Source organism: Amaranthus tricolor, chromosome 7 (genome assembly GCF_026212465.1).
Source record: "Amaranthus tricolor cultivar Red isolate AtriRed21 chromosome 7, ASM2621246v1, whole genome shotgun sequence".
Taxonomy (NCBI): Eukaryota; Viridiplantae; Streptophyta; class Magnoliopsida; order Caryophyllales; family Amaranthaceae; genus Amaranthus; species Amaranthus tricolor.
Genome location: NC_080053.1, coordinates 18,422,712 through 18,438,487, shown reverse-complemented (window position 1 = coordinate 18,438,487; position 15,776 = coordinate 18,422,712). Strand labels below are relative to the sequence as shown.

Genomic DNA, 15,776 nt, shown 5'->3' with positions numbered 1-15,776 from the left:
ATCGTAATCATGTCCCCCAAAAACTTAAACCTATTGGGATTTGGGAGGAACAAAGAAGCTTGCCATTATAGATAAAAACAAAGTTGACCCAACCTTTGACCATTCTTCTAGGGTTTTCACCTAAAATTTTGAATTATTGACCATTAGTTAGTAAGTTTTATTCACCGTCCAATTAACATTAATTACATCAATAATTAGTTGGCAATACGCACTTAATAGATAAATGCATGGGAAAATATATCCGCTTTATTATATTTGTTATATTTGACATTTTATACAATATAATGTGTTATATTGATCATTTATATATTCAATATACATATTTAAAAATTATAAAATTTAATATGCGATTACATGATCTAAACAAGATCTTACTTGACTATATTTTTCTTACACATTAATCGCAATATATAAAATAAACTTGAATGATAATTAATACCAATAACCATAATGTAGTAAATTTTTCAAAATGGGGAAATTACATAAAAAATTAGTAATTTTTTAAATTTATTCTCGTTTCTTCTTTCTATGTTCTCACTTTTCTCCGTGATATGACAATTTGTTAACCCACACATATGCCTAGGTCTTAGGTTGTTTATGTGAATGTAGTTTTTATGTATTGAGATAAAGCAATATATGATGTTTTACAATGGGCTAGACTCTCAGCCTAAAAAACTATAGACGATCTTAAAATAAAAAATCCATAAGTTAAAAGTTTTTATTATTGAACTATTTAACTTAAATATGAGATATGTCTCACGTTAAGACCGTATCATACAAGAATTTGTGAAGTAAGAAATACATTTAATGGGCTTATTATAGTTCGCCCGATTTCATATAACCAATTTTTAAATTTGCGGAACAATGTATGTTAATTATTCATTATTTGAAAATAAAATTGAAGTTGTCAAAATTATTATTTGAAATTCATTGGAAGTTAGAGAATGGAAAATTAAAAAGAATTTTGGCACTTCATCTTAGCTATGACCAAAAGCAATAAAATTTTGGCACTTTATGGCGTTTCAACTTATTGCAAAAAGTTTATAAAAAATGCGGTGAAACGTTGCCATGAGTTGTGCCTGAGCGGGCTTGACAAGCCACATACCGTGTCGTGTTGCAAGTTGTCAAGCCAAAGTAAACCCCTTGGCACGACGCCCATCTATAGAACAACGTGTCGAGACATTCTATGCTACTACCAAGTTCATTTTGTTATTTACTCGCTTCGTTCTTTAATATTCTTTCCATTCGAAATATTTCATTTTAAGGAAAAAGAAATTAATTTAATATTTTTAATTATATTTAGAAGATAAAATATACCCATGTGAGATCTTGTTAGATTTGTCTTTATATATACTTTTTTATTATGAATTTTTTTTGAATTTTTTATAATATGTATTTAAAGATATTAAAGTTTAAAATTTGCATATTGAAAATTATGAAAAAGTAAATAAAAAGAAAAAAAATAGAGGGAGTATTATTTTATTCTCTTTCACAAACCTTGCACGACAAACCACTTGCACACAACACATATAAAGCTACAAAAATTTATATTTTATGTTGGGCTGAAACTAGTTACAAGTTGTATTATGGAGCTAGCCTAAACCGTACCATGTCCAACATGTGGTGATTTGTAAAAGTAAGACGCAATTTTTATGGTAATAGACTAGAGTTGTTATGATCGGGTAACTCGCTAAGCTCGACCTATCTATTTTGAAAAACAGGCAGTTTAGACAATAATTTTGGAAATTTTTATTACTTGGACGTGTAAGACTCGCCTGTTAAGTTAAACGGGCGGGTAGCGGCAATAATACCCATACATAAATTTTCATGTCCGCTTTTTTGGTGAATATACAAATTTTCTATTTTCTTTTTAAAATTATATGAAAAAATACAATACTCAAAGTGTCTAAACTCTAAGTTAATAATTTATTAACAAGCACATAAAACTTGCACACCAACCTGGTATGCCTTTACTTATATATCATTCAGCAAACCCCAACTTTCATAAGTTATAATCTACCCTTTATTTGTTGTTGATACTTTTTTTATTTGTATAAGATTCCAAAAATTAGATATGTATTACAAACATTATTGTTTAAATTAATTTTTATACAAAAATCAATGCCTAAACAAAAAAATTAGTAATAACAACCACTGGTAGATCAACTACCACCACCGTGAGAACTATGCAATCCACGAATCCATCAAATCCACCTCTCATATCAATACCCCTACCATGAAGAGTATCAGACACACATAAATTAAAAAATAATTACAAAATTATACCAAAAACAACAACATTGTATGTTAAAAACAACAATATATTCTACCAAAAACAACCATGAAATTTCGAAAAAACGACAAATCAACCATGAAATAAACATAAACACAAAGTGTGTTAAAATTTTAGCAGCCATAAAAGTAAACATAAAATTTCAAAAAAAAGACCCATGAAAAATGAACATGTAAATAAAAAAAAAGCCACGTGTAGTTGAACATGAAATAGCACATGAACAATGAAGAAGTCAACTATGAAATTCGACAACAACAATAAATAAAATAGTTAAAGTATGAGATTACATGTGGAAGGGAAGGAGATCCACCGAAGAATCACCGGAAAAACGCCGGATTGAGTGGTAAGACGTAGAGAGAAGGAAGAGAAAAGTTTAGTATGTAGAGAGAAGTTGGAGAAGAAAAAGAAGAATAGGTTTGTAGAATGAAACGTGAAAGGAGATTGAAAACTGGACAAAAGATTTGTCGCCTTATTTGTCACTAAAGAATCTTAGTTTGAATTTTGAAAATGGGAAATGGTTTAGCAACAAATTGTTTGTCACTAAACTTGTCGCTAGTTCTCTCTCTTCATTTTAGCGACAATTTTAGCGACAAAGTCTTTGTCACTAGCTGCAGACAAAGCACTTTTATCGCCATTTTAACATGTTTAAACAGAAATTGCGTTTGTCTCCAAAATGAGTTATTTTTGTAGTGTGTATTATTTTTAAAATTTTATTTTAAAGTTTTTATTTCGATCATTTATTTGCGGGTAAGAATGGACATGAGTCTTGAACCCTAAAAGGTCTAGACCTGACCCTAATTTAAGGGTTTGGATCCACCTTTTTTTGAACCCTATAGGTCAGAGTTGGATCTGGGTTCATGACCTTAGAGTCAGGGTTCGGGTCTGAGTCCACACGTTTGAGACCCAGATCCGACCCATGGACCAGTTGACATCTATTTTTCAAAATTATATATTAGTTATCATATGTATTTAATTGTTTTATTTGAAACTTTTTATTTTTTGGAACATGATGTGATTTGGAACTTTTTCGGTTCATGTAATTTGAAATGTATCGTTGTAGCTATACTTTAAAAATCAAAAGACTTGATGAATATATTTCGTTTTAAGTCTTGAATGTTAGAAAGCTTCATATATTTTGTCGTTCAATTATAAGGTATTAGAAAATCCTTATTAGTTGAAAATGTTTAAATAATTTTATACAGATGGACAAAAAATATATAATACTCTCTCTGTAGAAGTTCCCACAAGAAATGTCTACGAAAATTAAGAAAAATAGAATATTTTAGATAGTGCATGTATTATTTAGTTGAGTAATAAATTTGTTGGGGAAAAAGTAAGTTCATAAGCAATAAAAAAATAATAAAAAAGTTAGTGGAAAAAATAGGGGAACCACAACTAATAAAAATTTTATAAAGTTAATGGGAAACATGTGAGGTCAATAAGGAATATAAAAGTGTTAAAATAAAATTAATGGAAAATATATAGGTTCATAAGCATTTCTCTCTCCGTCCTATTGGATTTGCATCATTTTTCATTTTGGTCCGTCTCACTTAATTTGCATCATTTCTATTTTTGGACACTAGCCCACTGCTTTCTTTTAATCCAATCCATACATTTTAATTCTCTTTTAAATTTATCCACACAATTTATTTTTTCTCTTCACTTATTACCTATTTCTTAAAAATACCTCAGTTCCTCTTTGATGCAAACCAAAGAGAACAGAGTAGTATAAAAATATTAAAATGAGGATGAATAAAGTTATTTTGTCTAAAATTTATGATATAAATTGAAAGATTTTTTATGGGAACAACCAATGGAATACCCAAAATGGCAAATAAGAACTTCTTTAAGGAGCATAAAGATTATATTTTTTAAAAACGTTCAAGAACAAAAATAAAATATTGTTTTGGACCTAGATCCTCCATACTCTAAGGTTCTGGATCTAGGTCTAAAATTTTCAAACCCTATGAATTTGGGTACGGGTTTGGATGCAATAAAAAACAAAGTATGAATTTAGATCTGATTAGACACGATCCATATCCAATCCATACGCATTTCCTACCCACAGGTTCTACCCGCTAAAAAAGAAGAAAGTATTTAACAAGCGGGTTTTTGAAAAATTAAGCCCACAAATTGAAACCCGGTCAATAATACTGAATAATGATTGCAAAAGTGAAGGGTATTATAGTACAAGTGAGTGATCAGTGATGAATAGGAAAAAAGGTAACAATACGTAAGCAGTTGCAGGGGTTGCTTGCAGCAAATTTGTTCCCGGTACTACCAAATACCAATTCACTAACTTTAACAATCTGCTTTCAAATTTAAAAACGCATTATTCTCTCACACTCTTCAGCAAACCAAAAGGCCGAAACGTCTGAGATTTTATAGCATCACTCATTCACCTTTAGGTATTCAACTTTAAATTTTGTTTTAGGTTTTTAATCTTCCATTCTCCCCTTGATTTTCTCCTTTTTTTCTCAAACATTTAATTTAATGTAATAATGAAAATTCTGTATTATTTTCATATATGAACATATGAATATATTGTATTCACACTTAACGTTCATTGGTCTTGCTGTTATTATCTGGGATAGTGGGAATTTTTCTCAGTTTTTGAAAACATTGATTGATTGTTTGGTCGATAACAGTTTCAGTGACGCTTTTTTTAAAAAAATTATGTGAATAATAATAATTTTTTTTCTATATTTGATAATCTCACATTGAAAGAAAGTTTTTGATATTTTTTTTGTAGGTTTCATCACAAAGGGAGAAGAAAATGGACCCAGTTGGTATGGAGATTTGTGAGAAACAAGATGATCCATCTGCTATTCTTCATTTTGCTAGAAGGTAGTTTATTTTTTATAATAATGTTGTACTTTGTTGTAGTAGTATTTGTTTTTAGTATTGCTCTTTCTTGTTTAATGTTTGTTATTGCATGTAACTCTTCAAAACTTCAATTGAAATTGGTGTTCATGTGATGCCGTGATATTTTGTGTCAACCTAGATTGATTCTCAATTTTATTTTTGGATTTGGGTCAAAATATTGTTCCAGGTTAAATTTATTCTGTGGATTTTGATTGAGTTTTAGAGTAGGGCTCATTTTGTGTTTTTTCTATATATTATGTGAAAAATACAAGAAAAATGGGTTTTGTCATTATAGTTTTTTATAAATATATGATATTTGATGCTCAGTGGTAAAAATATGTTTTCAGATATAGGATTAACTTATTTTATTGTAAAAAAAACATATAATAGCTACCAGCTTGAGGCATTGGAGAAATCTATGAAGCAAAACACTATAGTGTTTTTGGAGACTGGGTCAGGCAAGACTTTGATTGCTGTCATGCTTCTTCGTAGTTACGCGCACCTCATTCGTCGTCCTAAGCAGTCTTCTATTGCTGTCTTTCTAGTTCCAACAGTTGTGTTGGTTACTCAAGTATGTTCATAGTTGATATCACTATATTCTGAATAATATAGTAGTACATATGTTATAAATTTAAAAGATTAATATCTGTGAAAGTATCCCCTGTGTGATTAATTTTTTTGTGTTTTCCTTTCTCGTGTCATTGATTAGCAAGCAGATGTAATTGAGACGCACACTGATTTGAAAGTTGGCAAATACTGGGGAGAGATGGGTGTTGATTATTGGGATGCTGCTACTTGGCAGAAACAGCTGGAAGAACATGAGGTGAGTTTTCTGGGTTTCATTGATCAGTTCGTATGGAAGAATGTAACAGAGTCAATGTTCAAGTAAAACTTTGCATTTTTTGATGGTAACTATATAGTATGAGTCTGTGAATTGAGGGGATTTAGTGTATTTTGGAAATTGTATTTTTGTTCATATGTTATAACTGCATTTTGTGTCATACACATAGGTCCTTGTGATGACACCAAAGATTTTGCTCGATGCACTTAGCCATACGTACATTAAATTGGAGAAGATTAAAGTACTCATATTTGATGAATGCCATAATGCCAGGGGAAACCATCCCTATGCTCGCATCATGAAAGTGAGTATACAATATTCATGTACTACAGAAGTTGCCTTGTCATTGTAGAATCGTAATTGTACTTCTGGATGTTCTGTGACCTTTTTCTCTTGCTGCGTTGTTTGATATCACTCGGAAATTGGGACGCAATGATTCTGAATCATAAATAATGATTTTTTTTGTTAGCTTTAGAATCAATTGCTGGTTACCCAACCAATAGCAATAAAATTTATATTCATTGAGGCTGAATATGTTAAGAGCTTTTGGCAAAATTTGTATGTTTCACAAGTGATGTATGCAAAATAGCTGATTTTTTTTTTCTTTTTGTACTGCAGGATTTCTATCATCGTCACGTGCATACTAATGAAGTCCCTAGGATATTTGGCATGACTGCTTCACCTATAAAAGCAAAAGTCAATGGTAATTTTAGTTATTATTTGAGTATCTAAATTACTTTGACTTGTACCGTATATGAAGAATGGCATTATGTTCTAGAGTTCACCTAAGTCCTGCTTGATATAGGAAAAATCTTTTCTAATTATGGAAATATCTGAACCAAACCTGATAACAGTTGGACCATATCTGATCCGAATATGATTATTAATGCCTTAATGTTACATCTTCAACTACAAGATTGATTTTAAGCTATTCTAGTACACTAAACTTAATTGTATCATAGTACAAAATCTTAAATGCTGTCACAATTATGGTAATGGTTGTGTAACCTATATTACGGTTGTGGTAAGCTGAAAGACTCTATAATGTGGTTGTGAAGTGGTGATGTAACTGATTACACCATGTTTCATATGACTCAATTTTAAAGCTGTGGTATTTTTCAAATGATAATTAGTTTGAAACTGACTTGGTTTTGAAGGAAAAATCCAATCTGAATCTAAAAATGTATTATCGGATTAGAATTAAAAATTCCGAATTTGAACAAAGTGAATTGGGGTTGGGGTTTGGTTCTTATCCTAGCTCGATACATTGCCATCCTAATTATTCATTGTTACAAATGTCATTTTTCTGGAATTTAACTTGACCAGTTCTTGCATACAGGTTCTAAGTCTCATGCTTACTGGAAAGACATTCATGCCCTGGAAAACCTCATGCACTCAAAGGTATATGGTAATCTTTTCCGGTCTTCTGTTTATCTTGTTTCGCATTGGATTTTGTATTTTACTGTCTCATTTTGTGCTTTTAAAATTGTATTTAAGAATATTATCACTGGAATGTAGGTCTATACCTGTGCCAGTGAGGCTGTCTTGGCCGAGTATATTCCTCTCCCAATTGTAAAGGCTCAGTTTTACAATGAGGATGCGCCAAATACATGGCAGATACAACTGATCAATCGGTTGGACATTTTGAGGGAAAAGGTATCTACAATTCGACATTTCTTTTCTGACCCTCTGGATAAGATACACAAGTGAAAATATGTTATCATTCATCTCTTTTGTTGTTCCTTTTTTTCTCCTTCATTGAAATTTTAATTCTAGATTCTTTTTCAGTACATATCTACTGTCAAAAATTTAGATGTCGAAGAATCTTCGGAACAATCTCTCTATAGTAAGTTGAAAAAATTGTGCAATACATTTCGGTTCTGTTTAGAAGAACTTGGTTTTTGGGCAATATTGAAGGTATACATGCGCTCTCTACTTGTAATGCTATTAAACTTTGGATATGCTGGTTAAAGCATCTGAACTCTATGCCATGATAATAGGCTTCAGAAATATTGTCTTTTGATACTGCTGACATATTCAATTGGGGCATATTAGACATTCGAGGGGAGATGACCATAAAAGCATTCAATTCTGACTTTTTCAAGGAACTATCTGCCTACAAGTCATCAGGTAATCATCATAATTTTGATTAAAACTTGGCGTATGCTGTTTTTGTATTTCTTTTATCAAAAGGTTAATAATATGTGTCATTTATTTTCTCATACATCTAGGCTGCAATTGGTCACTCTCTTTTTTAAAGGCTAATACAGATGCCAGGATAATTTCTTCAAAGGTATTGTGCCTAGTGGAAGCTCTTCTTTCTTATAGGTGAGACTTCCATGATATTGTATGGTCATAGTTGTTCTTGGAATGAGTTGTGATCACTAACAACTTCTATTATAACTAGCACATTAATTTAGAAGATAATGTGTTAGATTCTGCAACTGTCTCTATCTCAAGTTTACCAGAAGAAATGGTTATGAATATGTTTTTGGTGTCCACTCAACTACTTTTAAATTTGATCATTAGGTTTCAAAAATATGTTAGGTTATGACCTAATAGCACTTAAAAGAGTATGTTTGGATCATATTAAGGGAGTAAGGGAAGGGAAGGGGAGGAGTCGAAAGGGAAGAGTGTTTATTTTACTTCCAAAATTTTCCTATTGTTAGAAGAAATAGTTTTATAAAGTAAGTGAAGAATTTTTTCCCTACAATTCTCTCCCCTCCCTTTTGGCTATCCACAGCAACAACATTGCCAAAGCCTTAATCCAATAGTATTCAAATGAAGGAAATTCCATTCCTTTGTTTCCCCTTCCGTTATCTTTATTTCCATTTCCTCTATCCAAACATAGCATAAGTATAAGTTTATTAATGTCCTTTATTTTCTCTCTGTTCAGCACCTGGTCACAAAAAGATTAAGAGTTTTGAGAGATTTGTTGGATGGGATCACAATTGCCTCCCTTTTCTTGTTCCATTTCTCCTATTCAAACATAGCAAAAGCATAAGTTTATTACTGTCCGTCATTTGCTCTCTGTTCAGCACCTGGTCAAAAAGATTTAAGAGTTTTGTGGAATTTGTCAGATTGGGATAAGAACTCACAGGAAATCCAAGGCTTTAAAAGGCTCATTGCTGATTTGGAAAAAAAATATTTCACTAATATCCTTTTAGACTCCACTTGTTGTCAGATAGTCAGAGAAATGTTTTTATGGGTACTTATTAGCACAAGGATTAAACACCAGTAAACTTTTTCCTTTTGGTATCTTATTATCACACGTTAAAGCACAAGAATGAAGCATAACTATTACCGATGATCTCTTATGATGATTTGGTTTCGTCCATGTAACCGACCCCGTATTTTTGGGTGGTGATAGATTTGTTGATTGAATGTGAAGTTTCTTTCTTAACTTTGTTTGATATTACTTTATAAAATTCAATGATGTACCTGATCTTTCTTCTCTGATAACTTCAGTAGAGTAAAATGTTCTATTCCAATGAATTATATCTATTTGTTTTTATAATTACTTTTCCTAGTTGTATAATTAGAGTACTAATAAGGCTTCTCATTGCATAGTCGTACATGCTCTATTTTTTGCTGCCAAGCTTGACGAGTGTTGTAATAGATACTTTCTGAACACTAAGTGGTTGCTTTTTTAGTACGTTACGTATTTTTGATGAGACTTAATCTTTTTTCTCATAGGACTATCAAAGATCTGCGCTGTATAATATTTGTCGAGCGGGTAATTAGTGCAATGGTTCTTGCAAATATACTAGATCATTTACTTTCTCAAACATGTGGGTGGAGGGCAAGATACATTGCTGGGAATCAGTCTGCCATAAAGACCCAAAGTAGAAAAGATCAGAACAAAATTGTGGAAGAATTCCGTAAAGGCGCAGTGAGTTCCTGTTCTCTTTCCTGGCACTACTTTTTTTTCTTTACGTTACTCACACCACGCTCTTATGCATACATGGTTTTCAACGGGATGATGTGAGTTGTGCTAAATTTGTAGATCAATATACTTGTTGCTACCTCCATTCTAGAGGAAGGTTTGGATGTGCAAAGTTGCAACTTGGTTGTTCGTTTTGATCTGTCAGCCAATGTTTGCAGTTTCATTCAGTCTAAAGGTCGTGCGAGGATGAAAGGTTCAGATTTTCTGTTGATGATAAAAAGGTGATGATTTTTTCATTATAAAAATTTATTACTTGCTTGAACTCCCCACTAGAGATTTAGAAACAGGGAAAGGGAATCTAAAGAAAATCTTTTGGTCCCCCTTCTCCTTACCACCAAAGGAATAGAAAAGAAAAAAGAAAACCTTTTGGGTGTAGGGGAAGCATATCTACTATATTTCGGTATGTGGTTACATTTTTGGATGTCTTCAAATGTAGGTCTCTGATTGATTTCTTCAGCTTTATAATAAAGGCTGACATATTTTAAGTAGCATTAAAATGGATGCAAGTGAGGTGCTTTGTAACTGAAATGAAGTTGTGAATTGTGATGTGAAACAGTGGGGACGATTCTCAGCTTTCTCGAATGCACAACTATTTTTACTCTGGTGATATTATGCGAAAAGAAAGTTTGAGCCATGCTTCTGTTCCTTGTCATCCTGTCGATTTTGATGAATTTGATAAGATCTTTTATAGAGTTCCTAGCACAGGAGCAATTGTAACGCTGAGGTCTAGTATTAGTTTGATATACTTCTACTGCTCGCGTCTTCCTTCTGACGGGTATAGCTTTTTTAAATATTGTAATTCTATTCATTCGTAGGGTTTATTTTAGATATCTCTAGGTTTGGTTCACGCTGATGAACAGTTAGCATCTTGCTTGCTCAGATACTTTAAACCAGTTCCTCGTTGCACCATTGACGAGGTTTCAAATACTTGTACTCTGCAACTTCCAAACAGTTGTCCTGTGCAATTAATTTCTGTTCGAGGGAATAGAAAAATTCTTAAGAACTATGCATGCCTGGAAGCATGCAAGAAGTTGCATGAGTTGGGTGCTTTGACAGATAGTCTTGTTCCTGATATTGTTATGGAGGAGCGTTTAATGAAAGAAACTGGTATGTGTTGCTTAGCTTTGCAACTCTACACATCTGCATATGAGCATGTACCTAGCACAATTTGGGTCTTTTTTTAACTTCCTAGTGTAATGCTTAGATTGTTTTTGCTTCAGAGCGCAAACCATACAATGTGAACCAAGGAAGATATATCCCATCAGAAATAGTGAGCGATGGTCCTGGACATTTATCTGATGAGTATCACAGTTACTTAATAGAGTTAAAGCCAGATTTTCACAATGGTATCCCTGTGCATGACATAATTTTAGTTACTAAAACTGAGCTTGCTTCTGATGTTGGAAACACAAATTTTGACATGGAAGTTGACTGGGGTAACATGTCTATAAACGTAAAATATAAAGGACGGATCAATCTAACTTGTAAACAGGTAACTTTTGGTACTTTAAGTTTAAAAAAAACCTCAGTCATTTTGGTTTCGGGCTTTCAGCTAATTCATCTTAACTCGTGTTCAGGCTGTTCTGTGTAGACAATTTCAAGTTGTTCTCTTGAAAACTCTTAGAGATTGGAATTTTGACGCCTTAGTGAAGTCATTAAAAGCACTAAATGAATGGGAGGAAAATGATGATTGTCACATTTCATTTATTGACTATCTTCTTCTTCCCTGCCATTGGATGCATCAAAGTTCATTTGTTGATTTGGAATGTATACATTCAACATCCCTTCTGCATGATGTTGTTCAAGATTCCTTACTCAGTATTTATAAGCGTAAATATTTTGATAATGTTCATGATGATTACATTCACACCAAAAATGGGATACTACACCGCAGTGTGTTGGAAAACTGTTTGGTCTGTACACCTCATAATGGTTGTTTCTATTCTGTCTCGGGTTTTTTGGATGGCATGGATGGGAAGTCCCATTTGAAGTTGAGCGATAATCAACAGAAAACATACACGAGCTACTATAAAACACGGTACTTATTTAAACTCAATAAATATCACTCATTAAATAAAGTTCCTTGGGCTGCATATGTGATTGTTAACCTGTTTTATTATATGATACAGTCACGGTATTGACCTTCAGCATGAAAATCAGACATTGCTTCGTGGGAGACGAATTTTCCGATTGAAGAATTACCTTCTTAAATGCAAGCAGATTAGGGAGAAGGGTACAATTTCAATCTTCTCTTAGATACCTTTTTTAATCTTTTAAATTGTGCTGCAAAATAAATTTTAAAAACTAGTCAAAGTACAGGAATTTAATGAATCATTTTCCAGTCGAATCCTTTTTTTTTGCTTCATTTATATTGACCTATCTATATTATATAACCTTCAGGATCTTAACTTTCATTCATTCAGTTGATAGTGTCTTTCATCTTGCAGAGTCAAGTGGTGCTTCTGTTGAACTCCCTCCTGAACTATGTCTTGTTATCATGTCACCCTTATCGATTGCTACTTTGTATACTTTCTCGTTTCTTCCTTCGATTATGCATCGAGTTGAATCTCTACAAATGAGTGCCAACCTGAGAAGCATTATCAAAGATCACTGCATGCTAGATATTAATATCCCAACTAGCCAGGTTTTTCATATTTCTAGCTCTCCACTGGATTTTATTTGTTCCAAGTTCATTGCATTGAAAACTATATTCCCGCTTCTAAATACTGCTTTGTTTGTCTACATTGTCATTGATTTGTCAATTGTCTCTTGATTACTATAATAGATTCTTGAAGCAATTACAACCAGCCAATGCCAAGAAAAATTTCATTTGGAATCTTTAGAGACCCTTGGTGATTCATTTTTGAAGTATGCTGTATGTCAACAGCTGTTTAAGACGCATCAAAATAATCATGAGGGGCTCCTTAGTATAAGAAAAGAGAGGTTGGTTTCAAATGATGCACTCTGCCAGCTTGGGAGCGAACGTAAGATTCCGGTATGAATAATTATCACTCTGAATCAGCTTATTGGATTGATGGAAAAATTGCACTTGAATATGTGGGTTATTGTTTCACATGTATTGATTCATGCAGGGCTTTATTCGTTGCAATTCTTTTGATCCCAAGTATTGGATAATTCCGGGTGACCTCGATGGGGACTGCAAGCTGGAAAAAGAGGCTATTTCTATCACAACTAAAGTCTATAACGGAGGAAAACGAAAAATAAAAAGCAAGAGAGTTGCCGATGTTGTGGAAGCACTCATTGGTGCATATTTGAGTTCTGGTGGAGAAATAGCGTCTTTAATGTTTTTGAATTGGCTTGGTATAGAGGTGGAGTTATCATGCATGACATACCACAGGAATATACCTGTAAATCCGCGTATATGTGTTAACATGACCCATCTAGAGTCCATTTTGAATTACAAATTCAAGGACCCATCTTTAGTTGTTGAAGCGTTGACACATGGTTCTTACATGTTACCTGAAATTCCTCGTTGCTATCAAGTACGTTCACTCTGCTTTTCTATTCTAGTTTTTTAGCTTCATCTATCATTTGTCATTGTCCCAGTCCTCTATGATTATGGTGACAGCATGATTTTGCAAAACTTTCTTTTATTGTATTAGTTGAGCAATTTTTAGCTTCTCCCCAGTTGATATATCATACTACGTTATGGTTTAATATGACATCCAAATAATACTCCCTCAACATATGTGAAATTCAAATCCAAACTTTCCTTTGCTATATTTTCTACATTGGGTCTATTTTTCTATTTTTTGCAACTGTCTCATTCTCTTTTATATTATCATCCTCAAAAGTCAAAACTTAAAAGGAATCTGGTAGTGACCAACGGGATGTGTCATAAAAGGAATCTGATTGATATTTCCAGGTTTTCTTCACTGGAAAAACTTAAACTGTGTGCAACTAATGGGGATTTTGAATAACCATGTTGCCTTCTAAACGTCTTTTCATTGTAATTTAATTTGGAAAACTTAACGGAAAACTGTTGTATGCAGCGCTTGGAATTTCTGGGAGATTCGGTGTTGGATCATCTCATTACCCTACACTTCTACTCAAAATATCCTAAGATGACCCCTGGCTTGTTGACAGATCTCAGATCAGCATCAGTTAATAACGAGTGTTACGCTCTATCTGCTATCCGTGCTGGACTTCATAAGCATATTCTCCATGCGTCGCAAACACTATACAAACAAATGGATGCTGTTGTTAAACAATTTCAGAACTCGTCTTTGGAGTCGACATTTGGATGGGAAGCTGAGATAAATTATCCCAAGGTGAGCGGCCTTTTCTTACCTTGCCTTTGTTTGTCAAACCCTTTATCCTGTCATCTTATGGCGAGTTAATCATCAAACAATCAATAGTTTAAATTAATGGCTAAATAGCCAGCCATTAATTTCTTATTATAAGATGATTATCTGGATTCCGGAGCAAGATACTTCTTTCCTTTCATAACGATAAACCAAATTCAGTTTGCCTTGTCGAATGCATATAATGTAAGGTTCGGGTCGTTTTATAGAAATCTAACTTTTCGTTGTATTTAGAGATCGAATTTATGAAACATTTTGTACTATGCCTTCCTGTTCTCGGTCGCAGTTGGACATTTTAGTCTCGATTTTTTTCCACCTTTTGCTTGATTCAGTAATGGATTTCGGTTGAAAAATACAGGTGCTTGCTGATGTTATAGAATCCTTAGCTGGCGCTATTTTTGTTGATTCTGGATTCGACAAAGAGGCTGTATTTAAAAGTATATCACCGCTTTTGGAGCCCCTCGTTACTCCAGAAACTATAAAGCTGAACCCCATTAGCAAGCTACATCACATATGCCAGAAACACCATTTTAAAATGACAAAGAGAAAAACTTTTGAAAATGGTGTGGCATCTCTTACGCTCGAGGTTGAGGCAAATGGATTGATTCACAAAGCAACACGCGCAAACAAAAAGATGGCCAAGAAATTGATTTCCGAAGATATTCTGGAGTCATTGAAAGCACATATCAAAGATTTGTAAACTTTTTATCTTGCGATCCGACTCTGAGGAGGATGCTAGTTTTGTTGATGATGAAAACAGTCATTTATTTCAAGTGTACAGATTATTACCGCGATCAGATCTTTGGCGAGCTTTCAATAGGAAGGAACTAAGAGTAAACAAATAGTTTGTGTTGGTCTCATTCGAAATGAAGTTGTGGCCAATTAGTCGCTCCCTCCGTTCCTCAATGTTTTTCTCATTTGAAGATGTAAGATCATTTTTGGTCCAATTTGCAAATACTAAGGATCGGAGGAGTATAGATTAACATTGGTACATGGATTTAACAAGATATATTGTTCCATAATTAGCTATGGAGTAATCTAAACATACATTGCCTATTCTATCGGAGATCTTTTAGGTGTTTATTCATGTCTTCAATTCAAAAGATAACTATTATAGCATTTTAGGTGCTTATAAGTACTATCATTTTTTTTATTGCACTAGTATTTTAGTAACTTATGGGAATTTTTTTTGAAAATAACCTTAATAGAACTTAACTTATGAATACAATATAAGTATATAACTTGATTATTGCTAAAATAAAAGATTTTAAAATAAAAATTAATTTATGAATTATAGCAAGTTTAACTTTTGCGAATTATAGTCTCAATGTTTATTTTTTGAGAATTACTCATCAAAAAATCAAAGATCACATGTTCATGCCAAAAACATAAAACTCCGACCACTTAACCTGAAATTCCAACCACCATAAATGGTTAGAATTCAGTGTTTTGTCTTGAACTTATTAACTTTGATTCTTTGATGGCTGTAATTCGCAAAAAATAAAC

At 32.9% G+C, this 15,776-nt stretch overlaps 1 protein-coding gene across 1 annotated transcript; it reads left to right on the top strand.

Moving 5' to 3' along the window:
* The first annotated feature begins 4,416 nt into the window (after positions 1 to 4,416).
* Positions 4,417 to 15,331, top strand: LOC130817900 (endoribonuclease Dicer homolog 2). The gene is made up of 23 exons (XM_057683866.1): positions 4,417 to 4,701; positions 5,046 to 5,140; positions 5,549 to 5,729; positions 5,868 to 5,981; positions 6,169 to 6,303; positions 6,618 to 6,702; positions 7,339 to 7,400; positions 7,518 to 7,655; positions 7,788 to 7,916; positions 8,000 to 8,129; positions 8,231 to 8,327; positions 9,696 to 9,891; positions 10,006 to 10,166; positions 10,502 to 10,720; positions 10,826 to 11,052; positions 11,166 to 11,437; positions 11,523 to 11,983; positions 12,075 to 12,178; positions 12,393 to 12,589; positions 12,731 to 12,940; positions 13,038 to 13,448; positions 13,959 to 14,237; positions 14,629 to 15,331. The coding sequence occupies exons 2-23, from the start codon at positions 5,070 to 5,072 to the stop codon at positions 14,968 to 14,970; spliced, it is 4,221 nt and encodes a 1,406-aa protein (XP_057539849.1). The 5' UTR covers positions 4,417 to 4,701; positions 5,046 to 5,069; the 3' UTR covers positions 14,971 to 15,331.
* Positions 15,332 to 15,776: the final 445 nt, after the last annotated feature.

What these genes read in the sequence shown, in the direction of transcription:
- LOC130817900 (XM_057683866.1), top strand. Translation starts at nt 5,070, where the DNA reads ATGGACCCAGTTGGTATGGAGATTTGTGAGAAACAAGATGATCCATCT. An exon ending in TCGCGTCTTCCTTCTGACGG is followed by an intron (nt 10,721 to 10,825) that starts GTATAGCTTTTT and finishes TTGCTTGCTCAG; the next exon opens with ATACTTTAAACCAGTTCCTC. An exon ending in TTAATATCCCAACTAGCCAG is followed by an intron (nt 12,590 to 12,730) that starts GTTTTTCATATT and finishes TTACTATAATAG; the next exon opens with ATTCTTGAAGCAATTACAAC.